Source organism: Lepisma saccharinum, chromosome 26 (genome assembly GCF_977018435.1).
Source record: "Lepisma saccharinum chromosome 26, izLepSacc3.1, whole genome shotgun sequence".
NCBI classification, from domain to species: domain Eukaryota; kingdom Metazoa; phylum Arthropoda; class Insecta; order Zygentoma; family Lepismatidae; genus Lepisma; species Lepisma saccharinum.
This window is the reverse complement of record NC_139254.1, coordinates 43,181,177-43,208,884: the sequence shown is the minus strand read 5'-3', so window position 1 is coordinate 43,208,884 and position 27,708 is coordinate 43,181,177. Positions and strand designations below refer to the sequence as shown.

The following is a 27,708-nucleotide window of genomic DNA, read 5'->3' as shown; positions in this document are numbered from 1 at the left end:
CAGTCATGGCATATTTAAGATGATAATGGTGGGACCATCATTGTCAATGCTACTGTGTACCAGGAGCAGGTCATCTGCTTCCGTGATGATTTACAGACCTCTTGTGAAATCAATGGTTTGGATTTCGATAAACAAGTCTGCAGCAGAACAGGGCCAATCCACACATCAGCAGTGGACATTCCTTGAGGAAATCCTTTCCCTCTTCCACCAGAAGTTTGAACCTTACTGTGTGTGATGCTTTTCTGTAAAGTATGGTCAAGGAACAAGTGTTTCACCCAGTATCACATACACTTCAAGACCTGTGTGTGCAAAGACTGAGTCCGTGATAACTACTAAAGGGTCGCACGGAGCCGACTGACACATTTTAAATGGTCATAGATAATATATGGAAACACAAAAATAAGCACACTGCTTATAAATACATCAAAGTATGCTATTTATTACTTGCAGATTACAAGCATTTTTTTTTTTAACTACATCAGGCAAATGGTCTCAGTTTACATTATGCTGTTGCAAGTGTGTCTGTAAGTTGCTGTACAAGTGCTTCCATAGGTCCTCAACAATAACCTCAACTCCATCAACAATGGCTTGTTTAGTTTTTAATAGTCATGATAGTTTCTTTAAATTTCTTCATGCAAGCCAATATGGTATTCCAAGTCGGTACATGTCCATATCGACAACACTGTCATCTAAAGACATGCTGCACTCCTGTCACAGATTTATTTTCGTAATAATTACAAACACAGGAAACACATTGTTGCAAAGCTCCATTGCAAATGACTATATGAAATGGCATCCTCTTCTCCACAGTTCACCTTCCTGCTAACCATGACAAGCTATCGTGTTGGTAAAAAAGGAAAGTCAAAAATTTGTACTTACGTATGTGAGTATAGTGCTCTTATTGTAGAACGACGTTTCAGAGATTGACTATCTCTTTCCTCAGGTTCGTATAAAAACTAAGTACTTGGCATAGTACTGCGTCAAAAATGTAATATGAGGATTGTGGTTAAGGGTTGGTTAGGGTACATTTAAAATATTAAGTTTTTGCTATTAGAAGTACGTAAAAACCAAGCCGTTCCCTAATAAAACTTGTACAGTAGACCTATTCACAGGTAAAAAAGTTAAAAAAGTTAAAAATCTAAAAAACCTGCATAAATCACAATGCAACCTGCAGGTTTGGCCTTTCCTACCCAACTGTGCTTATCCATCCACATGAAGGTCAATTCACAACGAATATTTCCCCTCCCCTTAATTTTCTCGTTTCCCCTTATTACATCACAAATCCAACGTGAATTCACGTTCCTCTCTTGCAGCTTGCATAACTTCCGGAGTGACGTGGAAACCGATATTGGGTTCAATCTTCCAGGCTTTATCCCATTTTTTGAGGAAATTGATCCACCCTTCTTCCAAATTTCCTTCGTCCCTATTAAGATTATTTTCCCCCCCCCTACAAATACTCGCTGTTTCATACACGTTTCTTCCTAATTTCCTCCCCTCTTTTCTGATTATCTCTTTTTTTGCGATTCTATGCCCACTTTCCAAAATGTGTTCTGAGAGACCCGTTTTGGGAACTTTTTCCCTTATGTCCTTTTCATGCTCGCTCCATCTTTTACCCATATTTCGGACCGTCTGTCCAATGTACTCCTTCCCGCATTGGCATTCTATTCGATAAACCCCCTTCTGTTTTTCCGGTATTTCCCTAGTTGTCTTTCCTTTCTTATAATCGGTGAAGTATTTTTCTACATTCTTTGGTGCTTTCATCCCGCAAACGATTCCAAAATCTCTCGTCATTTTTCTGATTTTTTCCGATACGGATTGATGGTAAGGGATGCCAACGTATGGAGCGAGCATGAAAAGGACATAAGGGACATAAGGGCATAAGGGAAAAAGTTCCCAAAACGGGTCTCTCAGAACACATTTTGGAAAGTGGGCATAGAATCGCAAAAAAAGAGATAATCAGAAAAGAGGGGAGGAAATTAGGAAGAAAGGTGTATGAAACAGCGAGTATTTGTAGGGGGGGGAAGAATAATCTTAATAGGGACGAAGGAAATTTGGAAGAAGGGTGGATCAATTTCCTCAAAAAATGGGATAAAGCCTGGAAGATTGAACCCAATATCGGTTTCCACGTCACTCCGGAAGTTATGCAAGCTGCAAGAGAGGAACGTGAATTCACGTTGGATTTGTGATGTAATAAGGGGAAACGAGAAAATTAAGGGGAGGGGAAATATTCGTTGTGAATTGACCTTCATGTGGATGGATAAGCACAGTTGGGTAGGAAAGGCCAAACCTGCAGGTTGCATTGTGATTTATGCAAGTTTTTTAGATTTTTAACTTTTTTAAATTTTTTACCTGTGAATAGGTCTACTGTACAAGTTTTATTAGGGAACGGCTTGGTTTTTACGTACTTCTAATAGCAAAAACTTAATATTTTAAATGTACCCTAACCAACCCTTAACCACAATCCTCATATTACATTTTTGATGCAGTACTATGCCAAGTACTTAGTTTTTATACGAACCTGAGGAAAGAGATAGTCAATCTCTGAAACGTCGTTCTACAATAAGAGCACTATACTCACATACGTAAGTACAAAAATTTTTGACTTTCCTTTTTCATATTCTGGATTTGTGAGTAACACGCGACAAACCTATAAAATGCTATTGATCTCCGATACGGGGAGAAAAGTGCGTGCACTAGAAAATAAGAGGATTAAGTTGAATAAGGGTTTAATCAGGATTAGATTTTTAAAACAATGCAGGAAAATGGGGGTTTTACCAAACTTTTTAAAATGGGGGTATAAACCATTGAGTGTAGGCATGATTGAACAAAAACAAGAAATACAGTTTAAAATACTAGGGAAATGTATTAGGGAAGCACATGGACAAGTCGAACGTCTTAATAAGGAATGCTATAGATTACATTTGGAAGTTAGTGGGGAACTAGACGAAGTGACGTGGAACCGCATTGAAGAGAGACACTTTAGAGCTGTGGAAAAAGCCAAATTTAGGGATAGTAATACTATAGAGAGGAAATTGATGAAATTAAAATTGAATAGGAAGGATAATCTAGAGAATAAGAAACAAAAAACAGAGGAGTGGGGAAATAATGAGAACATTTTAAATTTAACCACCCACGAACCACCTAAAGAGTTGATTAGGATTATGAACAAGGGGCAGAAATTTGCAATAGGGGTAGAGAAACTTGAAAAAGAGGAATTCATAATAGCAGCAGAAACGATCGTAACAACTATTGACTAAAGGGAGGATAAAACTGAGGTTAGACAAAGGATACGTAATATTGTAGAACAACACTTGCAAAAAGAAATTAAAAAAGAAACGAACACGAAAGGGGGAGATAGAACACGGAAAGAGAAAGTAAACGAAAACCTAAGACGCGATTTAAAAAATGTAAGAAAATGGGTGAAGGCGAATAACGTATTTCTAATTAGGTCTGATAAAGAAAACAAGATGGTTATCATGGACAGAGAGGAATATCACCAAAAATTAGAAGATAGCTTTAAAGGTAACGATTTTGAGAAAATAGAGAAAGACCCTATTAATAAGATTAGAAGAGAGATCAAAAAAGGGGTAGAGACAAGCATTACATTGGGCACAAGCGAAAAGAAAATCCTTATTAAGGAAATTAAAGTTGGCAACATACCAATTGCTTTTGGAATACCTAAGACACACAAACAAGGCATACCACTTAGGCCTATTATACCAACATACGAACATCCGGGATATGGGCTAGCAAAAATGCTGGTAAAAAGAATAAGGAAGGTAAATGAGAACACCCAATATAGCGTTAGGAATGCCGTAGAAGTTAAAGAATGTATAGAAAATCTGGAAATTGATGACGAGGATACAATAAGTAGTTTTGATGTTGTTAACTTATACCCAAGTGTACCGAGGGGGCGGGCGGGAGATTGTTTACTAAGGTGGCTGTTAGAAAAAGGAATAGACATCCTAACTGCTTGGGAATATGTACGATGGTATAACCTTGTAACGGAATATAATTTTTTCTATGTCAATGACAGTATTTATAGACAAAAAGAAGGCTTGGCGATGGGAAACCCCATTTCGGGTATAGTAGCGAGCATTTTTATGCACTTCATTGAGAAGGCAGCTTTGGAAAAAACAGGAATGGGTATTAAATATTATGGGAGATACGTTGATGATATCTTGATTATAGGAAAGGGGGTAGCACTGAACAAGGTTTTTGAAGAATTAGAAAAACAAGATGAAAGAATAAACTTCACTAGGGAAAACTTAAGCGATGGAAAAATCAATTTCCTGGATCTTAGTATCTTGAAAGAAGGGAATAGGATTAGAACAGGAGTACATCATAAACCCCTATCGGGGAACTTATATATTAACAAGGAATCGGCACACCCCGAAATAACAAAGAAAAATGTATTCCTTAACTTTTTTATTAGGGCCGGTAGACTATGCAATAATGAAAAAGAAAAAGACAACGAAATTCGGTGGATAAGAAAAACAGGATTAAAAAACGGATACACAAATAGAGAAATGGATAAGATAGCGGAGAGAGCACGGAAAATTATTAGGAAAGAAGGGGATCAAAAAGAAGGGGAAAAAATCGAAAATAGGAGGGTAAAGTACGTTGGCATCCCTTACCATCAATCCGTATCGGAAAAATAACGAGAGATTTTGGAATCGTTTGCGGGATGAAAGCACCAAAGAATGTAGAAAAATACTTCACCGATTATAAGAAAGGAAAGACAACTAGGGAAATACCGGAAAACAGAAGGGGGTTTATCGAATAGAATGCCAATGCGGGAAGGAGTACATAGGACAGACGGGCCGAAATATGGGTAAAAGATGGAGCGAGCATGAAAAGGACATAAGGGAAAAAGTTCCCAAAACGGGTCTCTCAGAACACATTTTGGAAAGTGGGCATAGAATCGCAAAAAAAGAGATAATCAGAAAAGAGGGGAGGAAATTAGGAAGAAACGTGTATGAAACAGCGAGTATTTGTAGGGGGGGGGGAAATAATCTTAATAGGGACGAAGGAAATTTGGAAGAAGGGTGGATCAATTTCCTCAAAAAATGGGATAAAGCCTGGAAGATTGAACCCAATATCGGTTTCCACGTCACTCCGGAAGTTATGCAAGCTGCAAGAGAGGAACGTGAATTCACGTTGGATTTGTGATGTAATAAGGGGAAACGAGAAAATTAAGGGGAGGGGAAATATTCGTTGTGAATTGACCTTCATGTGGATGGATAAGCACAGTTGGGTAGGAAAGGCCAAACCTGCAGGTTGCATTGTGATTTATGCAGGTTTTTTTAGATTTTTAACTTTTTTAACTTTTTTACCTGTGAATAGGTCTACTGTACAAGTTTTATTAGGGAACGGCTTGGTTTTTACGTACTTCTAATAGCAAAAACTTAATATTTTAAATGTACCCTAACCAACCCTTAACCACAATCCTCATATTACATTTTTGACGCAGTACTATGCCAAGTACTTAGTTTTTATACGAACCTGAGGAAAGAGATAGTCAATCTCTGAAACGTCGTTCTACAATAAGAGCACTATACTCACATACGTAAGTACAACAATTTTTGACTTTCCTTTTTCATATTCTGGATTTGTGAGTAACACGCGACAAACCTATAAAATGCTATCATGTTGGTGCAGTGTTCAAATTTGAAATGTGTCAGTTATCAGTGTACTGCAATGGTTGCATGGATCATTGACAGCATGGAGTATGTAGTGAACATGATGGATGCCATGTGGAGAATGTAAGCTATGTAAGGATGGGCAGATAATGATTTTGGTTTGTTATGGACAGATTCAGTTGCCTTTTCATTAAAACACCCTATACTTACTCTTTCTTTTCTCTCTTTTAATTACTTTCAGGGCTGGCTTCAAGAGCTCTGTTTACAAGTAAACTCACTGTGGATGGTAGGGTCACTTGTAAAGCAATGTTTAAACAACCAAACATAAATGTATACAGAAAAATGCTGTTGAAATGGAACAAATACACTTTTAATTGTAAATTGTAATTATAACAAGAACACTTGAAATTATCATTGCAGCTACTTAACAAACTATTCTCGTCTGGTTTGATTTCAACCCAGAATGAGATTGCTAGGCTTAGTTGTATAGAAGGGACTTGGATTCTAAATTTTAAGTAAAATACTTTTCCGTAATAAATATATTAATTTATATTATTATATTTACATATCTCTCATGGGATCAAATGTCCAAAGTTTTAAATTTTATGAATTGCAAACCACATGGATTAACTTCTAGGACTGTTTGATCTATTAGCAAATAAAAAAATCAACCTGGAACTTCTCCAACTGTCAATTCAGGATACTCAATTATTACAAAAATATTAAACTGAAGTGAAGATCTTCTTAGAATGACTGCATTAGAACTGGAAAACAAAGTTGTTTTGAATGGCGAATTCCCTCATGAATTTTCAAATGTTTTGTTAATGATTTCTTTGTAAAAAATGTTTTTTTACATTCGTTGCATTCAAATGGACGAATACGAAAATCGTCGTGAATATCCAAATGCACTTTCAAATCTCTAGCTTCAAGAAATGATTTTTTACACAGAGGGCATTCGAACGGACGAACCCTCCAGTGAATTTTCAAATGTCTATAAAAATTTGATCTGTACTTGAATGGTTTCATACATTCGGTGCACTGGAAAGAACAAGTTTCATCATGTACTTTCAAATGCCTCATCATTTCTTCCTTTGTAAAAAATGCTTTCTCACACTGGTTGCATTTGAATGGGCGTACTGGAAGTTTCTCGTGAATCAATAAATGCCTTTCCAAGGTTCTTTTTCTATTAAATGACTTATTACATTCCAGGCATTCAAAGTCAGTAATAGCATAGTGAATTCCCATATGTAGTTTCAATTCTCCTTTAGTAAAAAACGTTTTCAAACATTCATTGCATTCAAAATGTCGAATTCTAGTGCTATCGTGAACTTTCATATGTCGTTTCAAGTTTGTGGGTACATTAAAACATTTCTTGCATTCAGGGCATTCTACAGGAGGATTGTCCTTGTGAATTTTGACATGCATATTTAAGTTTCCTCGCGTAGTACACTTTTTCATGCATTCTGGGCATTGAAAAGGGTGAATTTTCCTGTGAGTTTGCAAATGTTGATCCAACTCTCCTTTTCGAAAAAATGCTTTCATACATTGATTACAATGGAAATTGCGAATGTGAATTCTCTCGTGAACCATGGAATGTCTTTCCAAGTCTCTTCTTGTTTTAAATGACTTCTTGCACTCAATGCACTCAAAGGAACAGATAGCCTTGTGGATTCTCTGGTGTCGATTAAATGAAATCTTTTTCTGGAATGTTTTATTGCATTCAAGGCAGGTGAAAAAATGAATGTCATTATGGATTTTCAGATGCTTCCTAAGATCTTTTTTCTGATGATAGGATTTCTTGCAGTCGTCGCAAATGAAACGACGTATTCTATAATTAGACCTTGTGCGTTGAAGCATAACTTCTTCATCAAGGTGTGTTTCTGTACAATTTCCAGTTAAATCTGACAAAATCGTTTCTTTAATTTCTTCTCTGTAAAATATAATTTGTGTTAAGTATTATGGCATTATACATATAAATAATACACATTATGCACAAAGGAACATTCATAATATTACTGTTAATTAAGCATAAACACACACACACACACAAGCAAGCTATTATTTTCTCACTTTGAAATATTAAAGATTCCCTTTAATGGTTTCATTTACCATGAAAATAAAAATATATAAAATTTCAGCCCAATTTTATTATCACTAATTTATGTGGTGTCTCAACCAAAGACCTTGAAGTTATAAATGGAATACTCCATTTGTTTTGTCAATTTCAGTACTAAACACTTAATATTTCTGTACATGACTGAAAGCAGTTTTTATTCAATATGTGGATATGAATGCATGATTACGTTTTGAAATAGAAAACAATACTGAACATGAAGGTATATTGGGAAAGCAGCATAATTTTTCCATATATCGCTATTGAGGATCAAATAAATTCACTCTTAATGTCCTTATCCATTGCAATCAGGTCAATCTTAGCATTATTATTTCATCTCATTCTAGTAGTTCCATTTTTCAAGTAAAATTTATTAACCTAGCTGTTAATGTGCTGTATTTTAAGTTTTGTCTCCCTCATTTCACGATCATATTCTCAGTAATAAAAAAATCAGTTTTGGCTATCTGAACTTCACACAATTACTGACCTCCTCACTTGTAACTGGAATTATGACAATTATCAATGTAAGAATGGTGCCTTTCTCAGCCTCTTCTTTGGTGCACGTTCTAGTAATTCGGATGTAAATCATGTTCCTAACATTCCGGTAAAAATATTAGGAACCTAAAATGTTGTTTTTTGATAGCCTTTGCTCTGCAAATTTATCAGATGGAAATATATGGTAAAAGTTTTTAGTATTTTTTTTTGTTTCCTTGAGATAATTTGGACATTTGCTTACAGCACAGTGAGACATTATCATCTTTCAGACACTATAATATGAATCGCATAAAAAAAATAATGGAAATACATGAATACAAGAGCAAGGAAATAACACAGAAACATGTTTCCCTTGCTAAAACTAACTGATTGATATCACAGTTTTACAACCACCTCTACTTGCCTAAAAGGGGCCTTATGACCAGACCTTCTGAGGCAAGCGGCAAACGTCAATACACCTTGGTATGGGAGACATAAACAACAATGGAGAAAGATTGGTAAACCTATGTGCATATCATGACTGGTCATTGGAGGAACAATCTTCCCTCATAAAAAATGCCACAAAATAACTTGGGTTTCACCAGATAGCATGACAGAAAACCAAATAGACCACATAACAATAAGCAGGAAGTTTAGAAGATTGCTAATGAATGTAAGAAATAAAAGAGGAGCGGATGCAGCCAGTGACCACCATTTATAGTAGCCAATTTTAAGCTCAAAATAATGTCATCATCCAAGAAGTTTGAAGGAAGAAAAAAGAAAATTAACATTCAAAGATTGACAGAGAAAGAAAAACAAAAATAACTTAAATTAGTAATAAATAATAGATTCCAAGCTCTCTCGGAAAGCTTGAATGAATCAGATATTGAAACAAATTTGGAAAATGTAAACAGCATCTACTTGGAAACTGGAGATAAGGTACTTGGTACTAGAAATCAGCTACAAAAGGATTGGATGTTTCAAGACACTTGGGAAATTATAAAATTGGGAATCAAGCAAAACAAAAAATAAACCAAAGCAAAACAAGATTACAGAAAGCAGCAGCGCAAACAGAGTACTCAGAAATAGCTAAAAAGGTGAAGAAATGTGAGGAAAGATAAAGAGGAAATGGGTAGAGTATCAGCACAAAATGCAGAAAAGAGAGCTGACTTAAAACAGTTACATGACATAACTAAGAAATTATCCAGAAAAGCATTTTGGAAGAGTAAACCGGTGAGAGATAGAAATGGTAATCTATTGCTAACCCAAGAACAACAAATGTAAAGATGGAGAGAATATTTTTCAGACATATTGAATAGGATGGGAAAAGAGAAGAAGTTTGTAACAACATAACAGTGGAAGAGACCAGAAGAATACCAAAATTAAACTACACCCACCAACTAGAGCAGAAGTGAGACTAGCAATAAAGCAAATTAAGAATGGCACGGCTCCTGGAATGGATAACATTAATCCGGAACTAATCAAAGCTAATGTGGAAACTTCCAATTGATCTATTACAACCGCTGTTAGAGAAAATATGGAATAAAGAAAAAGTTCCATTAGAATGGAGAGAAGTTTTAATAGTAAAACTGTCAAAAAAGGGAGATACAACTAACTGTAAAAACTGGAGGGGAATAACTTTGCTAAGTATACCAAGCAAGATATTATTGAGAATAATCTTAAATAGAGTGAAGGATGTGGTAGAATCAAGACTGATGAAGAAACAAGCTCGTTTCCGCAGACAACGTAGTTGCCTCGATTTAATAAATACTATAAGAATACTTCTGGAACAAAATAGTGATGGCAAGTCACTTTATATCTTACATTCATCGATTTTGAAAAGGTTTTTGACTCATGAAATAGAAGAGTCATGTGCCAAGAGACTAGCAGACAATGGTACTCCAACAAAGATATTAAACCTAACAAAAGATAAGTATGAAGGTTTTAGGTGTAAAATAAGACATGAAGGACAGCTGACAGACTACATTGATACTACACATGGAGTGATAGAGGGCTACATCCTATCTTCGACAACATTTCCACTAGTACTGATGCAGTTATGAAGAACAAGATGGGTTGTAGGAAAAGATAAGACTAGAAAATGTAGATTTTGCAGATAACATCTGCAAAATCATTGTTATCCACATATTATTTCAAGTTTTCTTAGCTGACTCGCCTTTCTTTGCAACTTCTGGAAACCATACATTTCCATACTTAATGGGTTCGATCGCTGAGTTTGTGTCGCTCAGTTCAGATTTTAATTTGGTGCTAACATCACCGAAGTACATGTCCAGGCAAAAGAGGATATCTGCTAAACCTATCCAGCAGTAGTACTAACTGCAAAATGTTACTTTTGTTGATTAGATGACTAGCATTCACCTCCTCATTTAAGGGACAAATTTCTGACAATTAGCCTGTGAGAAGGGGTGTTTTGAAAATCAAGTAGCACTAACTACAAATGAATGGCTTATTGCAGAAAGGGGCCTGAGTCACATTTTTGAGGTATCAGAGTTAATGGTATTTTTGATTTTCCTAGTTACAAACACATCTTTTAGTGCAGAAAGGACGTCAGTCACACGAGACTATAGCCAAGAAAATGCACAGTGAAAAGTGTACTTTAATGCAGAAAGGTACCTGAGTAACTGACTCGGGTTATTTTCTGCAATAAACCTACCTACTCTGTAGCAACGGACACTGGTCCCTTTTCACAGAGAAAGAGAAATAACCATGTGCAAAATAAACTTGGCAACTCTGAAACAAGTGACGAGCGATTTCCTAAAAAAAAGTTCGTTTGTAGAGGGTGATATATGTTAGTGCAGAGTGGTGGTTTGTGTTGTGTTGTGAGAGGTTTTGTTGCTTGTATTACAGATATGCAGGACGATAATAGTGTTAGTGACGTGAGCGTTGACAGTCCAAGAAAACGTCGGAAAGGAATTCGACATCTGGAAACATATACCAGAAATGTGATTAGAAGTGCAAGGGTGGATGGACAGGAATATGTGAACTACAGGGGTGTTACAACACCTGCGAAAAGAGTGCGGTCGCTGTGTAAGTGCCCCAAAAAATGTTATGAACAATTCAACAAAGACGAACAACGTGCAGTGTTTGACATATTGTATGGAATGCAAAGTAAAGATGAACAGAATATACATTTGCAGAGAATGATCCATGTTGAAAATGTTAAGACACATCGACCACGCATGATGCGTTACACGAAAAGTTGTTTGAGTACCACGTCCTACTGACAAGTAGCAAAATACAAGTTTGTCGTGAGGCATTTTGCAGACTTTATGATGTGTCAGAGAAAAGAATAAGGCGTTTGCGGAAGTTACTGTTAGAGGGCAAAATACCTCATGATATGCACGGACAGAGTAGAAGTGGGAATATGATTAAGGCTAAGGATATACAGGCAGTGGATGGACATATCACATCTTTCCAACTAAAAGTGGACATTATGCAGACATCAAATACCTACATGAAAACCTGTCAATTCAAAAGATGTATGAACTGTTTAACGAAAAATATCCTACATCCAGAATAAAATACAGTTTCTACTACAAGTATTTTAAGGAAAATTTTGAGTTTCGTTTTGGAAGGCCACAGGTAGACACGTGTGGTGTTTGTGAAGAACAGACTAACAAAATGAAGAGTATATTCTTAAATGACAATGCAAAAGGAGTTGCTGCTGCCGAATTAATAGTTCATAAAAGATGATCAAACAAGTTCTACACAGCACTGAAGGAATCTGCAACTTTGTCTCCTTCTAGGGAAGATACAGTGGGGCTGTGTTTCGATTTCATGCAAAATCTGGACCTACCAAAAGTTCCTGTACAAGACATGTTCTATTTGCGTCAGCTGACTGTAAATACATTTTGTGTATTTAACATGAAAACAGGACGTTCTTAGTTTTACTTGTATCATGAAGGACAAACAGGCAAAGGACCAAATGCCATGGCGTCTTTCCTGTTAGATTATATTGCAGACTATGTGCCTCTTAGTGTTACAGAATTGAATCTTTTCTCGGACAATTGTCCTGCACAAAATGAAAATCACACATTGTGTCGCGTTCTACTAGCATTAACGGACACTGGCAGATTTCACAAAATTGTGCATCATTTTCCTATCAGAGGTCACTCATATCTTACATGTGACCAGAAGTTTAGTGTGGTTCGATGTCCCACCAGACGTTGTAGCCGTATTTATACGTTGCATGAACTGTGTACGCTAATCTGTAATGCAGCTCGGGGCGGTAAAAATACTGTCAAACTTATTGACACCAGTAACATTATTGATTTCGCAACGTGGTGCCCTCATGTCTACACAAAAATGTGGCATCTGTGGAAACTACCATATGTTCCTACAAGAATAGGCAGTATTTTCAGATTTCCACGTATCATCACTTTGAATACTGTGTTGAACGTAAGAGTACTGTCAAAGTTTCCAAATTCATCAAAAGTTTGACGTCTCACACCTTCTATCTGTCCAAAGGTGCAAGAATTGTAATTTCTATGCCACATACGTTCCCAGTTGCACGTATGCCGATCAAGCTTACTAAATTGAAGGACATACGAACTGCCTTCTCGTATGTACCAGATGACGTCAAAGGATTTTATGAATATATTCTTCAGTGGGCCACTCCACGCACCAATGAAACAGACTCACATGTAGAGTAACACATGCATGTATGAGCTCGTACATTATTGTACTTCAAACACTGACAATAAAGTCCAGAAAATGCAGTACACTGTCATTTATGGATGAATCTATAATTTTCTGTGGCATATATAACATAACCTAACATAACCTAACCTAACCTGGAGAATATGGCAACGACAAACAGGCGTTTGTAGGACATTTCTCTTCTTATTTCTCACAGTTTCCACTTTTATTGCAGAAAGGTACTGGAATCACAACTTTTTTATCTCCACTGTCTCTAGCAGCCTACTGCAGGGGGGCGCATTGAGGGTTGCAAAATTAACTATCCATTATGCTGAATATTTGAGCCAACAACGGCACATTTCTTTCTTACACTAACAATATTATACGATTTTTCTTGTTTTTCTCAGAATTGTGCAAAAGTGACTCAGGTCCCTTTCTGCAATAAGCCATTCAAATATAATTTGAAGAATTAGATTAAAATGAAAATATTTCACATATAAATATATAGTAGGTAGTAGAGTACTGCAATGAGCGTTTTTCGCTCGAGCGGCAAATAGTTCGCCCCGGCAATGCTAGATGGCACACAGAATTGATAGTACTTTCGCTTGAGCGAAAAACGACCGAACGAGTGAAATACACTCAAACTCTATTAGTACACGTATTTCCGTCACTTGTCTATAGTAGTGGGCTCTCAAATATGGATCGTGAAGTAAAAGACGAAGTGAAATTGAAAAATAAGTGAACATAGTCATCATCTTCATGTTAAAATGCAGTTTCGTGTATCTTACCAAGATATGTGAAAATGAAATAGATGATTATGGGGTGAAACTACCTAGACTGATATTTTATGTTTCTACGATAATTTTCACATTGAAGGGAATGTGCTTTCATGGGCTGTTGTGCCATGGGTTATTATTTCATGTGTCAATGTGTCAATGAGTATATTGTGAGAGGAATTTTGGAGAAGAGCAGAAGCGCTTTGTGACCATAGAGTGAAAGTCAAATTCCGAAATATATGTTCAGCTTTTCTCTAGCTTTCAACTAATTGACTGGCAATCCTGTGAATAGTGTGGCTGTATTCTTGTAAAATTATGAGAAAATGTGTTAAGCAGCTAAAGAAATTTAAGACTTTTTTTTTCAAGAATGTTACACAACTTGCCGGAACCACTTGGCAAAAATGTTCTCTCATTAATAACATTACAAAAAAAAAAATGTTATTCATAAATAACTGCTGATTATTTAGGAATACAAAAATTGTATAGAATTTCAATTTTCAAGCTGTTTTGAATGCTCAAAGCAAAGATTAGGCACATAGTACTTAGGAACATACAAATAATAAATCTATATCTCGTACAGTTGGCAGAAAAGCATTATCATGTGTCTTTTTGGGGGAAATTTAAAAATATTTAGTGTCTCAGAATAATTCCGAACTGGACCTTTTTCCTAATAAAGCTACCTGATAATCTCTTGAATACAATACTTCCCATTATACAGGGTGAGGCAAAAGTTTGATTACATAGTAAAACAAATATGTGCACACACACATGTACATGATTGATATGTAATGGTTACAGTTAAGGTATCCACTTAATATGCATAACATCTGCTTGAATACACAATTCAATTTGATTCTCCCGGTTGCAAGTGTGGTGGGAATAATGTTGTCTCTGTACCCACAAGAAAAAATGCAGGGATGGTAACCATTCACCTACATAGCCCGACTTTTGCCTCACCTTGTATATTCTTATTAAGTAAAAATATTTGTTATAATAGCATACAATATTGAAACTGACATTTGCTCCTACAATTCAACTCAATGCTTATAATTTGAGGCAACATTTGAACATTGAGGGAACATTTTTCAAAACAAACCAGAAAATAAAATATAATATTACTCTTACCTCTTAATTTGATCTTCAGTATTTGCTTTAGTTTCCAAATTAAAATCTGGTACATTTAGAAAGTTATTTTCCTCAACTTTTGTACCTGAAACATTTTCATCCAAGTGCATCATGCGCTCTTCCTCCATTTCATTTACTATTGGAACAACAGTAGTTTCATTTTCAACTTTGATATCCAATTCCATTTCCTCTTTTACAAAAGGGATTTCACTCTGAACAGACTGATGTTGGCCATCAAATGGATGCTTCTCCATATTTATTCCAGCAAGTAAATCTTCATTTGAATCTGATATCTCAGGAGAAAAGCTTTCAAATTTGTTTCCATTAATCTCCTTCACTTGATTTTTGAACAAAAAAAATGTATCCCAGTTTATGATCTCCTCTGGTAGGGATGAATAATATTTTGAGAAATTAGACATCCAATCAACCTGGATCTCACATGTTGATACTGTGCTACGAAAGGGAATTTCTTCACTGATGAAAAACAAAAAAGAATGCATTTAATTAAAATGATGCTTTTGGTTCAATGAAATACAATAATGTTCTTAAAAACTAAATAGTAGAGTGTGTTCAGACCGAAGCAACAAGTAATACATTTTGCTTGGAAGCGAATGTTCAGTAACAAATCCAACCTTTCGAACCGAAGCAGCACAACAAGCTGCACGTGTCCCATGTCACTTGCATATTGCTCGGACTAGGCTGTTTTCTCAATTACATGTATCGTGTTGCCTGCATCTGTTGTTTATGCATGTATGGTGAAAGCTTGCTTTTACACTGAAGGGACCCACGCTGCTTGTTGCTTGTCTCTTCAGTGTGAACTCCAGCTGTTACTTGTCATATGTCACTTGTTGCTTAAGTCTGAAATCTGCCTTATTCTGAAGCATTAAGTAAGAATTTGTCAAGAAAACATGCTGTCATTTATATTAATACAATTTCTAATGCCTTGGTTAGTGAATTCTAAGAAAATATGATGCTATAGAAAATTCAAAAGCTGAACAGTGAACAAGTGATGGATATATAGCTACAAGGCTCATTCAATATATAACCAGAAATATGTTGTAGCAAATATTTATTACAAGCACAAAAAGAACTACAGTACTATGTTTCAACATAGTCCCCCCCAGTTCAATGCACCAATGGCAGCGCTTGATAAGGGCACTGATTCCACAGGAAAAATATCTTTGGACGCATGCGTAATCAATCATGCATCGCTGACTGGACTTTGTCATCATTCTGGAACCTCGATCTACTTAGTCCATCTTTCACTGGGCCAAAGGTGTGGAAATTGGAAGGTGCGAGATCAGGCAAATATGGAGGGTGGAGTAAGCATGCAAACTTTAGGTGATCGATGGTAGACAATGTGACACTGGTAGTGTGGTGTCTCGCATTGCCATGGAGCAAGAGCACACTAGTGGAGACTAGACCATGTCGTCTCTGCAGAATGGTTGGTTCTAGTTTTTCGCACAAGAGATTGGAGTAGGTGGTACTGTTTACATTATGCTTCAATCTGGGAAGCAATTTCACTGACAGTAATACGCCGGTTCTCCCATATCAAGTCCTCCACTTGAGGATTGATGCTTTCCATGACTGCAGTGACGGAGCAACCTGGACGCAGAGAATCTTGAACACTGGCTATGTCCTGTTTGAACTTCTCAGCCCACTTGTACACTTGTGATCGACTCGCATAGTTGTCACCGTACTGAACTGTCATGAGGCAATGAATTTATATCGGTTTCATGCCTTCACTCAACAAAAATCTCACGATACTACGCTGCTCCAGCTTGGAGCACTACTGTTAGGGTGCCGCCATCTTGTGTAATCGTATCGTCCCATGCGTGAGGCAAGCGTGCCAGCCAGCTATGAATAGCTTACAGATGCCTTCACAAAATAACACACATATAACAATCACGGTTGTATTTTAGTTTTTTTATACTACTTTTCCGGTTATTTATTGAATGCACCTTGTATTTTTCCTATAAGTGTACAACACATACTTTATTTACAAATAATTTCAGTTTTAAAAGATCCTTCAATTTTTCACTGAAACACATATCTTTTAAAATACATTAAATTTGTATTACTTAAAAAGTTTTCAAATTGAGGCACAGAAAATTAACCCGAGAGAGCTAATGTGGAAAATCAGAAACGCTAAAGCTAAGGCATAGTTATTTGATGACCTAACTCTTTTGCTTTACAGGAAGAATTTTATTGGCAATTAAAATTGACTAATAACGTAATTTTTAGGGCTGAAACGATACCACTTTTAATAGATACCGATACTTGAAAATTGCAATAATTAAAATTTGTTCAAAATATTGATCAATATTGGTGTGCAAATACGTATTCTTCTCCAAATGTATGTATCAATTGAGCAATAAATTTGCCTTAGAATATTCAAGACTTGCATCAGAATATTAAAATAGATATTATGTAATCACAAAATATAGTTTTTTGAGCAAAATTGGTGCAAAATAAGAAGAAAGTTTGAATTTTCCATAATTTCAAGGATAATTAGAATCCTCGAAAGTGTTGCGTGGAATTTTACTGACCCTGTGAAAAACCAAAATTCCGGAAAAGTATCGGCTGGTATCGGTAAATAAATTTCAACTGATACTTTCCGATACTGAGGCTCAGCCCTTATAATTTCATTTCTTGTAGTATTAGTAACAAATAAAAACATTTTAATATGATTTAACATCCATAGTTACATTTAAAACAGCAATTTGTTTGGTATTCCCCAGATATTGCTTTGGAACAATGGCTGCAAAACATTTTTGACATTTCTTGCATGGACAGAAGGTGTAGGTCATGTGTTTCCTTCTTTCCTTAGCCTCTATTTCATCTGTAGGCACATACACATATAATATTTTCACCATTGACAAACTTGGAAGGTACAGTATGATGCGCATTGCAAAATGGTTCGTCATTCATGGCTTCGTAAGTTCAGTGTAGAGTTTGTTTCTAAACTGCTGCCGATTTAGAGGCTCATCATTATTGATGACCTTGCTGTGTGTGTAAAATCACAAAACTGTTCACTAGAGCAATATTTACCATGCCATAACAGACACACAGCAGTCATTTCTGCTGCTAGTCAATATATTACACATTAAGATTCAGTGCATCCACTGGGCCCTTAGTTGAGTTGTAAAACTCAATTATTAAAGGTTTTTTGAAAGTTTGATAGATGCTGTGCCATGAGTTGTCAAAAGCAGTAAAACCACATTGTTTAGTTTCATTTTGTATGACACAAGTGAATTTTTCAATGTCGAAACAAAACATAAATGTGCCAAATTTGCTTATGTTAACACTAATGCTTCATCAAAAAGATTACTTAGATAAAATACCAAATAATTTATCAACTGGACAGCAATTCAATACAGGCTGTAAAACTTCCCCAACAACAGCTAAAGGTCAATTGAAGGTACTGAGGGTTCCAAGCACATCACATGGTAAGAAGGGGTGGGGGGAAAGCTTTTTGTATTTACATGTCGTCAATTTGACAAAACCTTAGCTTTCTAGGGTTAACAAATTTGGGACAAATACATCTCCGAACAACGGATTTCTTCATATTTACACAAGAACGTACTTACTGAAATGAGTTTCTCTAGCATTTTGAAAGTTCGTGGAGGTATTTTCTTTCATCGTTCAATCTGTTTGACCGGGAATTCATGTGTTTTTCACGAAAAATATGCCTCCGACGCACGCTGTTCTTTCCTTCCTCTACGAGAGCCGGATGATGCGCATGTTTGATGACGTAACCTCCTGTCAGTGTTTCCAACCACGCCGTTGTTTTGCAAGAAGATGAAAAAACGAAATATACATTCCTGATATTACTATGACCCAAAATTTTTACTATGTTTGCCTAACCTTACCAGGAATGGTTTGTGGGGCTATGCGTGAATGGTATTTGGGGCTATCTGTCAATGGTGTGTGGGGCATTTTTTGGTTAAGAAGGTTGGAAACACTGTACAACCACTGATCCACGATGCTGTGCCCGCCATATTGTGTGTTGCAGAAGTGAGAAAAGGATGAACAATAATTACTCTTATGGACATTATTTTCATGAGAAAAGCAAAATGACACACTACACAATGTTCCACAATGCACAATCGGTAAGTACGAATGTAAAAAATGACGAAATCAACGAGTGAAAGGTGTTGTTCGGAGATGTAATTGATACCCAAATTTATACCACTTCATGATTATTTAGAACATGCAGTATATTAATTGTATATGAATATTTCATCATATCCAACTAAGTTAATAACAATAAAATTTTGTGAAGGACAATTCCTACCACATTTGCAATTTTGATGAACCTGTATTTGTTAATTGCTTGAAAAATATTCAAACAAAAACATTTTAAACAAAGCACTTTGTCTTCACTGAAGAAACTTAATATGTAGAAAACACAGTCAGTACTCATTAAGCATATTTGAAAAAATAACCATGGTAAAATTTTAATACCTTGGACCGAGCTAACTCACTCACCTTGCATTCATGTTAGGAGCAGACATTTCATTTTCATTGGAGGAATTGGGAAGTTCCGTGATGAATCCCTTTGTCAAACAATTTAGCTCATCAAACATTTGTTCAATATCATCCATTCTCTTGCATTGGAGCTTGAAACTGTAAATGCAAATATAAGAAACAGTTATCTGTGTAAAACATTAACTTCTTCAATTCAGAAATAGCATTATACCTGATATTCCTAGAAGTGAATCATATGTGTAGTAGAAATTTTTTTCTTGAGGCATATTCAAAAAAAGTAGACAAGGATGAGTCATTCCATGCCAAATCAACACAGATATGTGCAATTTCCAACCTGACCATCTCCAATTTTCATGAAATTTGGGGAGTTGAAACTATGCATGGAACTTAGTAACTATGGAAATTTTGAGTCTCGTTTGTCTTTTAATTCTTAAATTATTCAAGGTCAAAATTTGCATAAATTGCTCTTTTTGAGCCTGCTTAGGTGTACTAAATGTGCTGTAACTCCGACCCTGTTTCGCCTAGGAAGATCAAATAAAGCTTATTGTACAGGGAATTGAACAAGCTTTCCAGTGATATATAACAAGCCTACCTTTGGATAAAAATATAATTTTGTCACGTGACGAGCTTTGACCTTGAATATCTCAAAACATGTCATCACCAAAAATCATGAAAAAAATATATTTGGTCCCTCATGCCATTCTCTAAAACATATCAAAATATGATTCTGGGACTGCAAATGGGATTAGAAGATACAAAATAATATGTGTAAGCATGTGACTGATAAGAGCCTCATTACATGAACCAAGACGAGTCAAATTTCCCTTAACAACCCCCTACAAAATGTAATGGAGTTATCCTGGGTATAATTGGTCATGAAATAAATAGGTTAGGCACAGGGAGATCCCTAGCAGTGTGTGTCATGTGCAAGTCCGGCATATTGTTGACCGCCATATTGAATTCAAAGGAAAGGGGGTGATGTGATATATCAAATCAGGCTAGAATTTCACGAGAAATGAAGCGACGAAGGTTTTTCCAATGAATCTTTAGCCAGCAAAAAGTTATACGCATATCTTTGACTGTGATATATGCACATTATAATGTTGTCAATGTTCCTGTGAGTACACTCGTTGATGACTCTCACACTCACATAGAACATTTGGCAATATAGCAGGTGCAACATCATCGCAAGCAGCAACTATGCCTTCTCTCAGATGGTCAATATCACAGACTTCTAGTGCATGCACCATTCTCTTCAAATGTTTCCGAAGTTAAAAGTCCTCCAAAGATGTTAGATCTGGGGAATGTGCAGGCCTTTTAATAGATCCCCGTGTGCCCATCAATCTACCTAGAAATTTACCATGAAGAAATTGCCAAAATGTCCACATAGTGTGGCCACACTCTGTCCTGTTTCAAAATTCTGGAAAAGTGCCATATCCCGCAAGCAAGGATGAAAAACCTGTTCACTTAACAAATCCAAGAAGCCCTCATCATTTAAGGTTCCGTTGTTGAATAAGGACCAACCATTCCCGTTCTCCATACATTATACCACATCATTAGCTTACCAGCAACAACCATTCGGCTGGAATCTGTCCGCTGCAGATTATCAAATCACAGGTATTGCATATTACTTTTATTAACTTCACAGTGAACATAAAAATTAGCCTCACCACTGAAGATTTTTTCATTCCATAGGAAGTGTTTGTTTGAGATACTTTTCCCAATATTCTTCACTATTCAGCTATTTGAGAATGTCGCTGATTAAAATCATATGCAATGGTGCGTACCTAGGTATTCTTTCTCTCTCGAGATGTCAGCGTGATCTCGATGAGTTCCTAACACGTTAGGAGCATTTTAATGCTTTGTTTTAAACACCTCGAAAAGGAGAAAATGGTTACAAGCGTGCAGTAATAACTTTTTGCTGGTTAAATATATGTTGGAAAAATCTTCGTCACTTCATTTCTCATGAAATTCTAGCCTGATCTGATATATCACATCACCCCCTTTCCTTTGAAATTTTTCGATGAATTCAATATGGCAGTCAACTATATGCCGGCCCTGCGCTTGAAACACGTGACTAGGGATCTCCCTGTGCCTAACCTATTTATTTCATGACCAATTATACCCGGATAACTCCATTACATTTTGTAGGGGGTTGTTAAGGGAAATTTGACTCGTCATGGTTCATGTAATGAGGCTTTTATCAGTCACATGCTTAAACATATTATTTTGTATCTTCTGATCCCCTTGCAGTCCCAGAGTCATATTTTGATATGTTTTAGAGTATGGCATGAGGGACCAAATATATTTTTTTCATGATTTTTGGTGATGACATGTTTTGAGATATTCAAGGTCAAAGCTCGTCACGTGACAAAATTATATTTTTATCCAAAGGTAGGCTTGTTATATATCACTGGAAAGCTTGTTCAATTCCCTGTACAATAAGCTTTATTTGATCTTCCTAGGCGAAACAGGGTCGGAGTTACAGCACATTTAGTACAGCTAAGCGGGCTCAAAAAGAGCAATTTATGCAAATTTTGTCCTTGAATAATTTAACAATTACAAGACAAAGGAGACTCAAAATTTCCATAGTTACTAAGTTCCATGCATAGTTTCAACACCCCAAATTTCATGAAAATCTGTGATGGTCAGGTTGGGGGCTGTGTTGATTTCGCATGGAATGACTCGGATGTAATGTAACTCACACTAATTTGAATGTTTTGTAAGATGTTAATAATAATAAAATGAAAATAAAAATGATAGAATTGGTTATTTTATTGAAATTCCTAACAAAGACATTATGAGAGTAACCAACAATGCAACTGAATGAGGCAAGTGGGTACTTAAAGAAATGCAATGGATGATATTCAGCAAGCAACTTCCCCCTCAATTCATTGTGTAATAACACCTGACACATTATTTCTGGCAAAGGTAAGAGCATACAATGTTAATTGAACTTTTTCCATTGTTTAGTGCTTTAAACTATACTTATTCTAACTCTTCATTTCAAGAGAGAACCTCTTCTCTCATCTTCAGGTGAAATTTCTTCTGCCGGTGGTGGTGGCATATAGTCGTTCAGATCACACTTTAAACTGTAGGTCTAGTCCCGATTAGCCTTACTGTGCATAAAGTGGACTTAAAACACCAATTCAATCAATCAAGCCTATGACAGACCTGTGATTTTACTACAAGTTTGGTGCTCTAACCAACTACTAAATGGCGGCACCCCCTCCAGAATTCTGTACTTATTTTTCCTAAAACTCAATATGCTGACCAAGGCATAAATTTATTTTATCCTAAAACATAAACTAAAGATGCATATTATTACTGAGAGCAGTTAACGTAACTAAAACCTAACTCCCGAAGCTAACAAGCATCATAAAAAGAAACAAATATCTTATAAGAGAATGCATATATTTTACAGGAAAATCTCTAGGCAGTGATGAATTACGACACCAGGTGAAAATAGCACAAAGCCAGGTTCACAACCTACTGAAGGTAGTCACTTTCTATATTGCTTGGTTCGACATAATGTGTAAATTTCTCAGCAAGAATAAAAAATACCCACAAAATATGGATCAATATGTATTTTCACCTTCAGGAAAAAACCTGTATCGCCGACACTGCATACGAGGGTCACTATTTATATTTTGAGCCTAACAATGAAAAAACAGGAATTTGGCATTGAAAACTGCTTTATTCTTTTTCGAAGTATTCTCCTTTATGGTCAATACACTTTTGCATTTGTTCGAACCATTTGTCAAAGCAGTTTTCCAATCTTCTTGAGACACCTCCATAATATGGTTTTTGAACGCATCAACGGTGTCTTCCGCCGACGAAAATCGTTGTCCACGCAATTTATTCTTGACATTCGGGAACAAGAAGAAGTCACTGGGTGCCAAATCAGGACTGTACGGCGGATGACCCATCAATTCGATTTTTTGACTGTTCATAAAGTCGGTTGTTAGACGAGATGTGTGACAGCTGGCATTGTCTTGATGAAGAATGATCCGACGGCGTTTGTTTGTTTTCCGTATTTGACCGAAGACCTCTGGCAAACAAATTGTTGTGTACCATTCAGAGTTGACCCTTCTACGTTCCTCTAAAGACACAGTTGCCACATGACCAGTTTTGCCGAAAAAAACAGGCAACCATTTGTTTCAATGTGCTTCGAGCGCGAACAACTTTGTTGGATTGGGTTCATCTTGAAACACCCATACAGTCGACTGCTGTTTACGTTCCGGCTCATATGCATATATCCATGATTCGTCACCTGTTACAATCTTATATACGTCTTTTGAAGCACCACAATTGTATTTATTGAGCATTTGTTTGCACCAATTGACGCGAGTGTCTTTTTGAGTTTTTGTCAAATTGTGTGGGATCCAACGAGAACATACCTTTCTCACAGCTAAATGATCATGTAATATTTTATATATGCTGGTGGAACTAATGCCTATGGTTGCCTCAATCTCACAGTATGTCACATGACGATCTTGCAGTATTAGGTTTTGCACAGCATCAATGTTTTCTTGAACAACAACTGATTTTGGACGACCTTCGCGAATCTCGTCGGTGAGCGAATGGCGGCCACGATTAAATTCGTTATACCAGCGTTTCACAGTGGCAAAGGATGGGGCTTCATCGCCAAATGTGGAAGTAAGTTGATCGATGCACTCTTGTCTTGATAATCCACGTCGAAAATCGTAAAAAATCATCACACGAAAATGTTCATGAGATAATTCCATTTTATTGTTGTCGCGCAATCTCGAAGGCAACATAAACAACACAAATCAAGCTATTGACAAAACATTTGAAGTACGTTATGGTCAATAATGCCAGATGATTTCGTGCAAACGTCAAATCGTGCCTAACTTCAATCAGTGTTGCCAAGGCTCAAAATATAAATAGTAACCCTCGTACTGATTTGTGTTAATATTATTATCGTACTATTGACGCTATCGGCCTGCTTTTCATTTGTTGTTCCTCATTAGTCATACATTTTTGGGGAATATGTACCCCTCTCTGCCCACAATCCATGGTAGTGGTTCCGAGGTGGAGAAACTAAGTTATAATTTATAATTATGTATTAAAAAGTAGTTTACACAAGCAATGGTGCTTTGCAGTGAGTAGCCATCCCTACTCTCCAATTCTCTCAGACATGGATGTATCCAAGACGACAGTAAACAAATGATGCTCGCAAAGGAAGATTCATATAGGATAGAATGGAAGAAAAAAATTGTCAAAAAAAAGGTAAAGTGGTCCCTTGTGCTTAGCACCATGCCATGAAGGCATATAGGGGGTGTGGGGTAACGGCCAACACTTTCTTGATCGGGATGTGAGTGGGGGTGATCAGCATCACGCCCCTGACCGCCTTTACCCCCAAGGTACCCATGTCATTCGACGCTGGGTGGGTGCCGAGGCCGCTTTCAACGTTAGAAAAGTTCCCGGATTTGAACCGGACAGGGATCGAGCCCGGGACCTTTAGCATGGTAGTCAGACGCGTTTCCGACTGAGCGAATCGTTCTGCAAGATACATTGGTAACACTTTACTATACCGGAGACGGATTTCTTCAAATTTACAGGAGAAAGTACTTACGCAAATAATTTTCTGTAGCGTTGTTGATGTTCGGGAATGTAGTTTTGATCCATTTTAATGCGAATGCATGTGGTTTTCTACGAAAATCTATTTCCGACGTGCTATTGCTGCTGCTGCCATTTGCTTTCTGCACGAGAGCACAATACGCGATATTGCTGGTGCTACAAGCCCATGTTGGTCTCACTGCAGAACATGGGTTGCTTTTTTCCGCTAAATAGACGAACAAAATTTATATCCCCTTAAAGTACGTACCTTCTACTTCCATTTTCCAGTGTTCCTTTTACGATTACTATTATACCTATTATTGCACGTAAAAATGTTTTTCCTGTTACTAAAAGCAATGCATTTCTCCATTTGTTCGCGTCCATATTGTTTACGCGCTCAAGTGTTGTGTGATAAGTGAGACCCTTCATTTCGCGCCATTCAACTCTCTGGATTCCATCCACAGACGCACAGTTTCTTTCATTATTTCAGACGAGGAATGCTTACAAGGTTAGGTTAGGCCTGTTAGGTTGGGTTCCAATAGCATAATACAATGAAAAATGTTTTTCTTGCTACTAAAAGCAATGAATTTCTCCATTCGTTCGTGTCCATATTGTTTACGCACAGTTTCTTTCATTATTTCTTCGAGGAATGCCTACAAGGTTAGGTTAGGTTTCATTAGCATAAATACAATGACTAATTATTATTTAGGCTAAGAGAACTAAACCTAGCTACCTAACAAGATAGGCATTTTTTGCTTTCACTAGATTTGTGCAGGAATATGCCTTTTCCTTCGTTGCTACGATTTCAATACCACCCAACCTAAACACATTTTTCTGTTTTTTATTAAGAAAAAAAATTCCGCACCTTAAAACTTACTTTTCCCGATTACTAACCAAAAAACGTTACCAAAAAATTATGAACCGCGTTCCTCCTAAGCAGCCCATAATCTGCAGTCTTACCCCGATGTTGTCCATATATGCTAAATTGAACGAAAGGAGTGCTAATGGAACCTAACCTAACCTAGTAGGCATACCTCGTCCCCGTGATGGTTCGTGAGGCTATCGTGAATTTTTGGGCTAATATCAATGGTTTTTGGAGCTACCCGTGGATGGTTTGTGGGAAATAAGGAACAACAGTAAGTACGTTAATGTAAGAAATATACATTATTTTCGTTAGAAATTCATTATTTCACCTAAAGAAATGTTCCGCAATGCAGAATAGTACGTTAGCAATGTAAAAAAATGTGAAATAAATCATTGATAGGTGTCTCCGGTATAGTAAAGTAGTACCAACATATTAAGTAATCACTAAGACTCTGAAGTATGTGTTAAGAGAGACAAACATAAATCGGACCATGTAAAAATTGCCCGTGAACCATGATTAATTCGGAATTAAACAATCGGAACTTGGACCAAATCCGTCAATGGAATGCCCATATGTACATGAATGTACTGCAAAAACGCCAACACCTTAAGAGAGTTAATCTTTACATAAAGGAAAAGAAACAGAATCTCGAGGGGAAAGTCATATCACAGAGTAAATTATTTACTCTGTGGTCATATGTAGTGGACACTCAAATTATAATGACAAAAATTATTCGTGTTGTGGGTTCAGTATGTTTTGTGAGAATATTTCATAGTATAAACATTATTTCTTTTAAAAGAACAGTACAACTGAAATAAAATTGGTAACAGTTTCATGCATCGGAGACACATTTCTTCAATTTTACACAAGAAACTACTTACGGAAATGAGTTTCTCCAAGGTTTATAACCTCCGTCGATATATATTCTTCCTAAAACTTCATCCTACAATGCAGCAGAACAATAAATAATCACTTTTCATGTAATAATATTGCGCATTTTGTGAAAATCGACAACATTATGCCGTTGTTTCCAAGATGTACCTGCAGATGGCTCTAGCGTCGGAAGTCACGCGATCTCGCTAGTGGAATCAGGGTTTCCAAACGCGCGATTTTTTTCGAGAAACGCGAGTTTTTTTTTCTTCGAGAAACGCGCGGTTTTTTGTCGAGAAAGGAAAATGGTTTTTCGATGAATTTAGGGGTGAAATGGGTGCTAATGGAACCTAAACTAACAGGCCTAACCTAACCTCGTGTGAATGGTTCGTGGGGCTACCCGTGGATGGTTTTTGGGGCTAACGTCAATGGTTTGTGGGGCTACCCGTGGATGGTTTTTGGGGCTAACGTCAATGGTTTGTGGGGCTACCCGTGGATGGTTTTTGGGGCTAACGTCAATGGTTTGTGGGGCTACCCGTGCATGGTTTTTGGGGCTAACGTCAATGGTTTGTGGGGCTACCCGTGGATGGTTTTTGGGGCTTTTTTACAACTTTCATGCACAATAGAGTTGGAAACATTGATATTCGAAAACAAAAGAAGCGTTACAATTCGCAAAGCAAGCGATATCGCACCGTGACGTGCTTTCCGTAGCATTAAGGAAAATGGTTTATTTTAGCAGAAAAAGTGTTTGTTTTCGTGCAAAAAGCATATTGGCACCTTCCACTATGTTCCGCAATACATAATTGGTAAGTACAAACCACGAGAAAGATAAAATATCGGATTTAAATGTGTCTCCGATGCATGAAACTGTTAATATAAAATTTTGATACGGAGACCAATGATACTAAGTATTTTTTATTATTAAATACTTTTTAAATAGAAGTTACCTGTAATGAGACTTTCCGATTTTGCAAACCGGACAACGGTGTATATATTAGTGACAGAGAAATCTTATAATCGACTATTTTTCTATATTTCGAGGTATTCGATCCATTGCTCATCTGACGTCAGACCGCAAGGGTGTCCTCCCGTTGTGCGATAAGGGAAACA

At 36.7% G+C, this 27,708-nt stretch overlaps 1 protein-coding gene across 1 annotated transcript; it reads right to left on the bottom strand.

Annotated features, from left to right (window-relative positions):
- Nucleotides 1–5,982: 5,982 nt before the first annotated feature.
- Nucleotides 5,983–27,684, bottom strand: LOC145979327 (uncharacterized). Its single transcript, XM_083112176.1, has 4 exons — nucleotides 27,546–27,684; nucleotides 19,281–19,418; nucleotides 14,790–15,263; nucleotides 5,983–7,572 (listed from the first exon to the last, which is right to left on the bottom strand). Exons 2-4 carry the CDS (start codon nucleotides 19,394–19,396, stop codon nucleotides 6,387–6,389), a joined length of 1,776 nt encoding a protein of 591 aa, XP_082968302.1. The 5' UTR covers nucleotides 19,397–19,418; nucleotides 27,546–27,684; the 3' UTR covers nucleotides 5,983–6,386.
- Between the last annotated feature and the right edge of the window lie 24 nt (nucleotides 27,685–27,708).